Here is a 12,327-nt window from a genome sequence, read left to right as displayed (position 1 = left end):
TTCATTATGTAAGGAAAGAAATACTGTCCATATTATTTAACAGGAAAATCAACTGAACCAATAGCAATATAATGTATTTATATAAGAAACTTAAGAATAATTTTTCAATAACTAAACTTCCCTAAATTACTTAAATATTTGCTTTGAATCTTAATTAAGATTTCCTAACTTTTTAGAAACTGTCAGGAATAAGACTATACAGCGTCATGCAGCAAATGTCCAAATGCTACAAGAGCTAAGAATCAGTCAAATCAAGAGAAATAATCAACGAATGGTACTGCTTACTATACTAAGAACTAAAATGTAAATTAAGCAAGACACAGCATCTGCCCAAATGGCAGTTTACCACATCCCAAGTGTCACACATGTACATAAAATCCTAACCTTAAAAAATATACATTCAAAATATCCTTCAAAATTCCAAATTTTCCACTACAAATATTTTTCTAAGGACCAGAGCTAATTTCTTTTTGCATAGGAAGAAGCCATTGTGATATTGCTATAAAAATGCTTTTCACAAAGAGTATATAAAATAAATAGCTCAATTAGCTCATAATAATCTTTATATCTGACATATCAAATATTTTTCTAAATCTAAAGTGGGTATAGTTAAATGATCATAATATAAAAGAAAATAACTGTTAAAACAAATTATTTTTAATATTACTAGCTGCATTTACTTATACGAGCTGTTACACTAACAGCGATATGCAGATATGCAGATGTCATTAAAATTACACCCATCCAACTTTATCCTCCAAAAGAACCACCCTAACAGTTACATTAACAATTTGAAGTGTATCCTTCCCAACTTCCTAAGGTTAACCAAATATGCAAATACATATATGCAAACACACACATGTCCAGAAGTATAAATGCTGTTACTTTTGTGGGATAAAGACATAGAATTGAAATTTCTGGATCCAAGAGTGTTGTATATTTAAATATGTAAGAGATACTGCCAAAGTAGTCATATATTTATTGCCTAACTACTCTTCTGTAGTATGTCATATACTATGCCCCAAATTTCTGAGTTTTTTTGTTACTAATTATTTAAGACCTTCTCTTTTATAAGTGTGACAGATAATATCTGTCAGTAGGTTTGTCACTTTGCTATTTCCGTTTAACTTTGTTTATTAGTGTCTTATGCACATGAATTTTTTTTTCATTTTTAATCTAAATGCACTTCAATTTTTCCCTGATGGTTCCAGACTCCCTACCATCCTAAGAAAGCTCGTCAGAAATAATAAAAATATTGTCCCCATATATTATCCAAATGCCTTACTAGTTTTAATTTATACATTAAGATTATTAACTCAATAAAAATTTATTTAAGAACATGGTACGAGGTAGTGCTCTAATATTGTTGTCTTCCAAGTAGAAAGCTAATTTTCCTAGCGTCATTTATAATAATAATGCATCCTTTCCCAATCAATTTGACCTAATACTTTTAAATATATTAACTGTATGTTATTTTGGCCTGTTTCTGGGTGTTTTGTTCATGTTTAACTTACCAATTCCTATGCCAGAACTATCAACTTCTTATAACAGGAACTAGGCCCAGATTGTGATACAAAAAGGTTCTCTATAGGAAGAGGTATTTCTGTTCTTCAAACTGTCCTTGAGCATACATGGAAAAATCTAATTCATTTTATACAACATCAACACAGCTAAATGCTAAAATCTGACATAGATGCCACACATGGAGAAAAATCCTAACCACACTTAACGAATATAGATACAGATGTCTAAACTAACTATCAGCAACTCTAACACATCTTAAAAATAATAAGCCATCATGATAAATTACACGTATTCCAGGAAACCAAGCAGGACACATTTGGAAATCTACCAACATCACTAATTACACTGACACAGAAAATGCAGGACTAGTTCTTTTGTTTTGTTTTGTTTTTGTTTTGGCCACACCCCAACCCCACTGCTCACCTATGCCTTCCCCTTTCTCTGCCCCCACCCACCCCTTGATAGGACTATTTCTATAGGTCTATAAATTCAAAAAATTTGTCGAAGAATTCAATAGTTATTCCTGAAAAAAAATAAATATCCCAAAAATGATAGAGTATCAGAATTGAATACTAATCATTTTAATGCTGAAATACTAAATAGAATCCCTATTAAAATCAGGAATAAGATAGAGATGCCAATTTTATCTACTTTTACTTAAAATTTATAGGGTCTAGTTCACTAATTAAAAATTTTTTAAAGTCAGTAGAGCAGAAGAGCCAGAATGGTCATAATTTTGTAGGTATGACTATACAGCTAAGTAATCTGAGAGACTTACAGACTATGAGAGTTAATTAGATAATTTAGCAGGATTGTTAGAAGTAAAGTAAACATAGAATAACTAGCACTTTAAATAAATTTTAAATGATAGTTGAATTAATAGAATATCAGCTCAGCATTTATAGTCTGCATTGAGCAGTCATGTGGAAAATATTCAGAGTACAAAATTAAAGGCAAACCAAATGATTTGGGGACTACTTCAATCTTTTTCAAAATGGGCCACTTTCATGACTCCATGTTAGAGGGTTAGAAGATGGAAGAAGAAGGGTACTGCAGAGTAGCATGATACCAGTGAAAGTATAAAAGCTTTTTCAATCTAGCAAGAATATCCTAGCCCAGGAATGAGGAGTTTAGAAGGCTGAGGGAACAGGGAGGACTAGCAGCCAAGACAGGGTAGGCTCCAAAAGCCCATGTCCACATATATTCACTTGCCAATCACCAAGGGACTGGGGGGAAATTTTAGCCCAGGCCTGATAAACTCATGATAATATCCAAGGGCTAATATCTGGGGACCCAGAAAATAAACTAGAACTATTTTGGCTGGAAAACTAAAAGGACAGCCTGATCACAGCAAATATTCAGGTACATTTAAGGATTAAAGCAAGAGTTAAACTGAGAAGAGGTCCAGGAGAGATACAAGGGCATATTAAAAAAGAAAAGAATAAAAACACCACAACATAGGGAGGGCAATTTTGGGTGGCAGTATAGTGACACAGCTCAGAGCTTGGGCTTTAAAGTCAGGCCCAGAGCTAGGTCTCCATGATGGCTCTGGCATTTATTACATGATCTTGTAGAAGTCATTTAACATCAATTTACATCATCTGTTCTGTATCTAATGACACAAAAAGGTTCCAAAACATTAAGTTAATCAGATCATCTAAAGAGATAAGAATGAACAATGTATAGTACTAAAGCTGCAAAAGACTTTAAGAAGAACAGATAGGGGTGCCTGGGTGGCTCAGTTGGTTGAGCATCTGACTTCGGCTCAGGTCATGATCTCATGGTTCATGGGTTCAAGCCCCAGGTCAGGCTCTGTGCTGACAGCTCAGAGCCTGGAGCCTGCTTCAGATTCTGTGTCTCCCTTGCTCTCTGCCCTTCCCCCGCTCATGCTCTGTCTCTGTCTCAAAAATATATATAAACATTAAAAACATTTTTTTTAAAGTAACAGAAATCTAAATGAGTCCAAAATGTATCCTAGAAATTGATTTTTTTTAAATCTGTAGTGTTGATCCATTGACCTGGATAATTCATTACTTAAATAAAACAAAAACAATGGTAATAATTATAAACTACACAGCAGAAAAAGTCAAATTATTTTGATTTTTAATTAGCTAGATTTAACAGACCTAAATGTACTTCTAAATCTTCCTGTCTCTGAAGGAAACAAGTAACTTAACATTGTTCTTACATGTACCCTCAAAAACTATTTACAAGGAAGAATTCATGCCAGAATCCAAAGACTTCTCTATCTTATTTTGAAGCTTTAGCATTTTAAGAACATTATGTATTATATACTATTCCTGCCCAAATCAATGTCAAATTGTTTTCCTTTGCATGTTTAGGCTGAAGTACTCAGAAAGATGCTTCAAATTTTACATGGTACATCTAGCTAGTGAAAGTTAACGGCTATTTTTAATTTGAAGCCAAATATATTTTGGACTATTAAAAGCAATAGAATAGCGGTAGCACAGAAGCAGGTCCTGTGCAAAACAACTCTGAAAGAAAGGGACTTGCTTACAGAGAAGCAGTTCACATTGGTCCAAATTTTGTCGAGTAAATTTATTCTTTTTATATTAGAGAAAGTGTTCTACTGAAAGAAAGTGTCTGCCCCCTCTCCAGTACCATTCCCCACTCCCCATTTCCTTCCTGCCAACTGAGGAATTACCACGCTTAATGGGAAATGGTACTGATGCAAATATATTACACATGTAATGATGGGTGGTGGCGACTGAAAACCACTATAACACTCTTACCAGGAAATCTTAGGTTTAGATATGAAAACTCTCCAGATCACATCTCCCACAATACATAATATATAACCCACTTTTCCCACAAAGTCATTCTAATCCTACGAGATCCAAACTAGACCTGGTTTTAATCATCTCGATTCAATGGAAATGCCCAGCAGGTGACATAAATCACTGTGGTATCTGCTGTGACAATGAGCTGTGCCAGGACAGAGGTCCCCTCTTCTTTGAATCTTCCTGCTCATAATATTGCGTGCTTGGCAGTTTTTTATTTAATTAAATTAATTGGAAAGCTCTTACTGCGCTGGTCTTTTATGTCACATCATGGTTGACATAACACCAACAAGTATGTTTGAAAATCTACATTAACGTAAGGCCAGCACGTAAGATAAATAGCACTTGTTAAATCAAATGGTAATTAGCAGAATGGTGTATGATAGACATGATAAATGGCATAAAACAATAATTATCTTTTAAATTAGACTTCATGTACACATCTAAAAATATTAGGCTAAGTTATACACTTACACAATCACTAGTCTATCTCCATGTGTTCAGAAAAAGTTCCAAATTCTGCTTACTGTTCTCTAAACAAAACCTACCCCCACTGCTGGCTGGTACTGAAAGATTTTGGTCACTTCGACTGTCTGTTAACATCCATGCTGGCAGGATTCTTCTCCTCTGGGCAGGGTTTGACTGTTGCTTACTGAGGTCTCTACCTTCACCTAGGAAACACTAAAAAGGCATCTATATATTAATTACTAAAAATAATCATGCAGCCTTAATGAAACTAAGATTATTTACTTTGCAGAAAACTACCATTAAAAAAACTTATCTATGGGACGCCTGGGTGGCTCTCTCAGTCAAGCGTCCAATTTCGGCTCAGGTCATGATCTTGCAGTTCGTGAGTTAGAGCCCCGCATCGGGCTCCATGCTGACAGCTCAGAGGCTGGAACCTGCTTCGGATTCTGTGTCTCCCTCTCTTTCTGCCCATACCTGCTCACACACTCTCTCTCTTTCAAAAATAAAATAAACATTAAAAATTTTTTTAAAAACCTACCTGCAACCATGGACTGAATTAGTCAAATCTCTCAAAGAAAAAAACCAATGATCTCTATTAGTTGATATGTTCGACTAAGCTCTATTCTGTACAGCTTACCCTAAAAATGATAATGCCAATAATACTGTCATGATATGGCTAATTTCAGGTGTCTTTTCTCTCCTTAAAACAAAGAATATGTTACAAATGGATGGGGTCTTAAATTTCTCACCTCACTATTTGCACTGCTGGTTTGAGTCTTAGCTATTTCTGTGCTTCTTTCCAGCTGTGGGTTACCAGTTGTCTCATCAGGCAAATTAACCGAGGACGATTTTGGCATTTCATTTAAAATATTATCTTCTTCAAGCATCTGACTATTTCTATAAAAATAAAATAAAAAATGATTTAAAACACTTTTATTATACCATGTCATTATAAATGTGATCCTTTCAAGTACATATCTAACTAATGAACTGTGCTCCTCTTCTTGGCTTTAGCAAGACAAAAAAGCAGATCATAGTATACTAGAATAAAATACATAGATGGAAATACGTTCTTCATCTTCTGCCCACTGTATCAGCATAAAATACATTTGTCTTTCTGAGTCACGGACCTAGAAACCACAGCTACTTATGGAGATGGGTAGTGGCCATCTCTCTTAAAGCTTAAGAGCTGTTTACTTAGTCTTTTTCCAGATAGCCCATAAAAGTTAAGATCAGAACCCAGCATCCAAAGAGAAAAGGCAAATTGCAAAAATGTCAGCTAAGCTAGTTTAGCTTTTGGAGAAAAAAATAAAATCCTAATGTCATGTTCACCATGGCTGCTACTGGAATTCTGGCCAGTACAGCCACTTGTAAAACCTCCCCAAATTTGTGTAGTCCACTGGAAGCTAAATGTTCTGACACAGGAGCATTCACAGTCACATGTGGAACACACTAGCAGAACCAAATACCTCTCAGTTGCTGCAAAGTGCACTTAGATCACCCAAAGCTGACGGACCATTATTCATTAATATGCTTAGAGGCAATCCAACAAATGCACTTTTTTGAAAATTTTAAAATATAGCTGGAAATACTACTCAGAAGTAAAAAGGAATAAACTGATATACAACAACATAGATGAATCTCAAAAGCATTTTGCTAAGTCTAAGAAGCCTGACACAAAAGGCTACGTATCATATAATTCCATTCGTATGACATCCTGAAGAGATAAAGCTACAGGGACAGGAACCAGATCCGGATGCCCAGGCCTGGGGTAGGGTGAAGGGAATGACTAGACAGAGGCATGAGAGCACCTTCTGGGGAAATGGAAATGTTCTCTATCTCACTGCGGTAGAACTTCCACAGCCACATACATCTGTCAGAGTATACTGATTGTACATTTAAAAAGGGTGAGTTTCACTCTGTGTAAAAATGAAACATAGAAGATTTTAGAAATGTGTCTAGTTGAGAAGATAATAATTAATGGCTTGTTTTGTTTGAGTATTTCTTATACAAGAATAATCTCCTTTAAAGGCAGACTTGAATTTCAGAAATTTGGCAGAAATCAGCCAAAAGAGAACAACTTACTTAGACTAAACCACTGTGCAACAAGACAGTTTTTGTTCATTCAGTAAATATTGCTTAAATTCTTTTGAGTACAGTTGACACACAATGTTACATTAGTTTCAGGTGTACAACATGGTGATTCAACTTTTCCAAACGTGCTATGCTCACCATAAGTGTAGCCACCATCTATCTGTCACTATACAATATAATATCATTGACTATATTCCCTACACTGTGCCTTTCCATTCAATATTTTCAAAACACCTATGGTGTGTCAGGTACTCTGCCAGATGGTGGAGATAAGGACTGAAAATGTATGATTATCCCATCTGCTCCCCTTCCCATATTCTGATCCATTTTACTCAGAGGATACAGCTGTGCTTCCAAATTACGATTTTTCCCCAAATTTTCTTCATGTTTAACTTGAAAAATATTAAGAAATATTCACTAGTGCAATAGCTTTTCACAATTTATAGTTTTAGAGATTAACCAACATCATCTATTCCATTTCTAGTTTATTTTCTATTGTGGGATAAATTCAAGACTAACATAAACACACCCTAAGGCCCACAGATAATTTTTTGTTAATATTTACCAAGAATAAGTGTAACAACAAAAAAATCCAATCCCAGAACAAAATTTTAACTAACATTTAGTTCCAAATAGGTCAATGTACAAATTACTTTATTACATTCTTATTTAAATATCAAATACAGTCACTGTGATATAGCTGTATTTTTATTTTATCTTCAAAACTTCTATAAGCAATCAACTATTACAGGATTTATAATGCAGTGTTATCAGAATTTGCTAAATGGTAAAATTAAAACTTGAATTAAAATTTATCTAAATACAGTATAATAGGAGCCCCTCAGTGGCTCAGTCGGTTAAGCGTCTGGCTTCAGCTCAGGTCATGATCTCACAGTTCATGGGTTCAAGCCCCGCATCAGGCTCTGTGCTGACAGCTCAGAGCCTGGGGCCTGTTTCGGATTCTGTGTCTCCCTCTCTCACTGACCCTCCCTGCTCATGCCCTCTCTCTCTGTCTTTCAAAAAATAAATTTTTAAAAATACAAAAAAATTTCAAATACAGTATAATAAAGGGCATTGAGTTATCTTTTTAAAATAGCTTTACTGAGATATAATTCACATAACAATAAAATTCATCCTGTTAAAGTATACATAAAATTTAGCAGTTTTTAGGATATTTACAAAGTTAATCTGTAATGCAGCCATCATCAATAACTAATTTTGGAAACATTTATCACCTCATAAAGAAATCCTGTATGTGTTAGTAGTCACTTCCCCATTCCCTTTTCATCCAGCCCCTGGCAGCCACTAAACCACCTTCTGTCTCTATGAATCTACATTTCCTTCATTTTTCATATAAATGGAACTATACAACTTTTTGTACAGACAGATGTCTTCTGTCCCATGTATGGACAGAGTAGAATTGCTGGGCCGCATGTAATTCTAGGTTTAAAATTTTGAGGAACTGTCAGAATATGTTTCAAAGAGGCTGTACCATTTTACAAACCCACCAGCAGTGGATAAGCATTTCAATTTCTCTACATCCTTGCCCACACTTGTTATTATCTGTCTTTTTAAGTACAGCCATCCTAGTGGATGTGAAGTGATATCTCATTGTGGTTTTGATTTGCATTTTCCTAATGACTAATCATGTTGAGTATCTCTCCATGAGCTTTGATATTGGCCATTTGGATATCTTTGGAGAAATGTCTACCCAAATCCTTTATGTATTTTTTAATTGGTTTATTTGTCCTTTTACTGTTGAATTGCAAGAGTTCTTTATTTATTCTGGATATAAGTTCCTTATCAGACATATGATTTGCAAATATTTTATCTCATTCTGTGAGTTGTCTTCCTACAATCTTAATGATGTCTTAGAAGCTAAAAAGCTTTTAATTGTGATGAAGTCCAGTTGATCTATGTTTTCTTTGCTTGTGTTTTTGGTGTTATAGCTAAGAATCCACTGCCTAATCCAAAGTCACAAAGATTCACACCTGTGCATTTTCCTAAGCATTTCATAATTTAGCTCTAGTATTTAGCTCTCTGATCCATTTTAAGTCCATCTTCACATGGTGTGAGGTAGGAGTCTAACTTCATTCTTTTGCATGTGGATATCCAGTTGTTCCAACACCATTTGTTGAGAAGACTATTCTTTTACCCATGTAAGTATCTTAACAATCTGGTCAAAAATCAGTTGGCCATAATGTAAGGGCTTATTTCAGAACCCTCAATTCTATTTCACTGATCTATAAGTGTTTCTTCATGCTACTACCATCCTGTCTTCATTACTCTTTCTAGTAGGTTTTGAAATTAGGAAGTGTGAATTCTCCAACTCTCTTTTTTTTCCAACTTTTAGAAACTGTTTATTTTCCATCAACCTTATTTCCATTTTGTTTGCCTTTGTGAAAGAGCAGCTTAAGACCACTCCGTGATTGTTCCTACCCATTCAGGCTGCTGAGCAGTAGGAGCGACAGACCAGTCTTCAGTGGCAGGCTGAATGCCCCAGTCTTCAGTATGGAACTGCTGAATAGGCACTTGCATACCTTCAGACCAGTCTGCAACTTCAGATGGAGTAGCAGTGAACTTGGAAGCTGAAGCAGTCCATTCACACTGAAATTCCTCCTTAGTCAGTCTTTTCAGCAGTGGCCTGCTCTTCATTTTCAAGCTCTTCAGGATCTCTGTAGAAGGAGAGATCAGGCATGACCTCCAAATGGTTCCATGCATGCACAGAACTTCCCATGCCAGCATCCACCACTTCTTACCCACTGAGTGAGGTCCTTTGTTGTTTCAAGAGACGGCAATGTCACATAGGGCAGAGGAGAATCTGTCTAACACACAGTAATGGTAGGCAGGTTAACCACTCTGTGAGAGGCTGGTGGTCAGCTCTGGGATCCGCAAACACCAGAAGTCTCAACTCCCAGAAGGCTGCCTGGATCTGGTTAGGAAGGCTCCAGGAGTGAAGCAGCCAGCAGGAGGAGTGGCTCCCGTAGCAGTGGCAAACTTCAGCACAGCTCGCTGGGCAGAATTCCTGGATGATATGACACTGACATCAGCCAGGTTTTTAACCACAACAATGGCACGAGCTGCCAGTAGAAGCTTCTCCTAGGTTCTCTTCAGATTTAAGATGGAGATGCCATCACTTTCCCTTTAGTAGATATACTGTTCCATCAAGTCAAGATTGGTGCCATCAAAGTGGGTTCCTACAAGGAATTTGAGAACATCCTTTTCCTTCATTTGCAGGACATCAAGGGCTCCAGACATTGTGAAAGCTTCCCTTTAAATAATGACAGGAATCCCTCACTCCAGCAGAAAGCTTGTTCCAGTAGCTTTGGGGGATGCTGGGGACCAAGGGAATTCATGCAGAACAACACTGTATGAACCCCCTCACTGGGTAGCACAGAAAATTCTATTCTTTTTTTTCTTTAATATTTTTTAATGTTTATTTATTTTTGAGAGGAGGGGGTAGAGAGAGAGAGAGAGAGCAAGGGAGCAGGGGAGGGGCAGATAAGAGGAAATCATAGAGTCTGAAGCAGGCTCTAGGTGGTAGCACAGAGCCTGTTGCGGAGGGTGAACTCACAAGCTGTGGGATCATGACCTGAGCTGAAGTTGGACGCTCAAATGACTGAGCCACCCAGGTGTCCCTATTCTTCTTTTCAAAGACTATTTTAGCAATTAATTTATTATCAAATCTTAAAAATATACTCCAAATTACAGTTAAACACAAATTATATATTTTTCATCTTTAATATGAAATATGCTACTAACATAAATGAGCTGGATCTAGAAATAAGTTCTAAAAAATCATAAGGGCGCCTGGGTGGCTCAGTTGGTTGAGCATCCAATTCTTGATCATGATCTCAGTGTTGTGGAATCGAGCCCCACGTCATGCTCTGCACCAAGTGTGGAGCCTGCTTAAGATTCTCTCTCTTTCCCTCTGTCCCTCTTCCCCATCTCCCACTCTCTCTCCCTAAAACAACAACAAAAAAGAAATCATAAATGAATTGTAAACATCATAAAAAACACTGAAAATTATTATTACACTTCAGAAACTCAATGTATTATGGAAATATCTGAAAACTCTAAATCATAAACGGGAAAAAGTTGAAAGTGAAATCAACATCCCGAAGGAAATCTTGTGCTAGTAAGCTAAAAACAGAATATTTAATTTTTAAATATAAAACAACACAATTAATTTGATTACCCTAACCTAGGCACATAACTACCAAAGCATATGCAAAATATTTATACCTCTTTCAACACATAGCTTGATAGCAACAGTATACCAGATATTATTATTCATAATAAATAGCCTAAGAAAGTACAGTGCTGCTGAAGTGGGTTGTATTCTTACTTTTATCAATACTACAAACATTCAAAATTCATTCTTCCCACAATCTGATTTATTTGAATTACAGCACTGGTCTTTCACATTCAGAGGACAAGCCTGTCTCAATGGATATATATAAAATTAAATACTTTAAGTATGTGGCAATGACTGTGTTTTATTTTATAGAGATGTGCAATATTTTCCAGAACTTTTAAAAAAGTAAATAGGGGCACTTGGGTGGCTCAGTCGGCTGAGTGTCTGACTTGAATTCAGCTCAAGTCATGGCTGCTGATCCCAGGGTGGTGAGATCAAGCCCCACATCAGGCTCTGTGCTGAGCATGGAATATGCTTAAGATTTTCTCTCTCTCTTCCTCTACTCCTCTCCCTGCTTGTGCTCTCTCTAAAATAAAAATAAATAAAAATAAATAATTTTAAAAAGCATATAATTCTACTGTGGAAATTTACTGTAACAAAAAAATTAGTTGTTTATATTTGTCTGGTCAACCCCTGGTTAAAAATACTGTTTCTTCTATATGTGTGATAAGAGAAAAAGAATAGGAAGATATGTAAAGTGGCAAGCGAAGGTTACTGTATTTCATTTAACAAATCAAAAATCATTTCCTCACAAATTTCTTTTCATTTACTAGTTTAAGAAATTGTAAATATATTTTATATTTACTGAAATGCACAGATCTGAAGTACACAATGTGATCAGTTTTGACAAATGCATACATCCATGTAACCTACACCCTTATTGAGACACAGAATATGTCCATCACCAAAAAGCTTGCCTGTGCCTCTGGAAATAACCACTAACTGGATTTCCACAGTAGAGATTAGTTTGTTTCTTATAGAACATAATATAAATGTAATCATATGTCAGGTACTGTTTTTTTTCTTAGGGTAGATAACTCAGTATTTTCCAAATCCACAATGATGTCATCTGCAAATAAAATGTTTTTTTATAGAAAGCAGTTTTCTTCTTTTAGTTTTTTTTAAATCATGAACAGGTGTTGAATTTTGTAACAACTGTTCTTTTTCTTTTCCACAACTTTTGTTTTTCTTCCTCAGTCATGAATATTTTTTTTTTTTGGTTTATTGTCAAATTGGTTTCCA

At 35.8% G+C, this 12,327-nt stretch overlaps 1 protein-coding gene across 5 annotated transcripts in view; it reads right to left on the bottom strand.

Annotated features, from left to right (window-relative positions):
- APLF (aprataxin and PNKP like factor) overlaps positions 1–12,327 on the bottom strand; it is an 80,183-nt gene that overhangs the window by 43,062 nt on the left and 24,794 nt on the right. For 4 of the 5 annotated variants that reach the window (XM_029936246.1, XM_029936244.1, XM_029936245.1 and 1 more), the window contains 2 exons: positions 5,543–5,690; positions 4,874–5,006 (listed from right to left, as the gene is read on the bottom strand). In XM_029936246.1, the coding sequence (XP_029792106.1) occupies positions 4,874–5,006; positions 5,543–5,690 (281 nt within the window). The remainder of the gene's footprint in view (positions 1–4,873; positions 5,007–5,542; positions 5,691–12,327) is intronic. The other variant, XM_029936248.1, reaches the window with a different exon arrangement.

This window comes from Suricata suricatta, chromosome 4 (genome assembly GCF_006229205.1).
Source record: "Suricata suricatta isolate VVHF042 chromosome 4, meerkat_22Aug2017_6uvM2_HiC, whole genome shotgun sequence".
Lineage (NCBI taxonomy): Eukaryota > Metazoa > Chordata > Mammalia > Carnivora > Herpestidae > Suricata > Suricata suricatta.
Note: the sequence above shows the minus strand (reverse complement) of the source record. Positions and strands in the feature narration are given on the sequence as shown.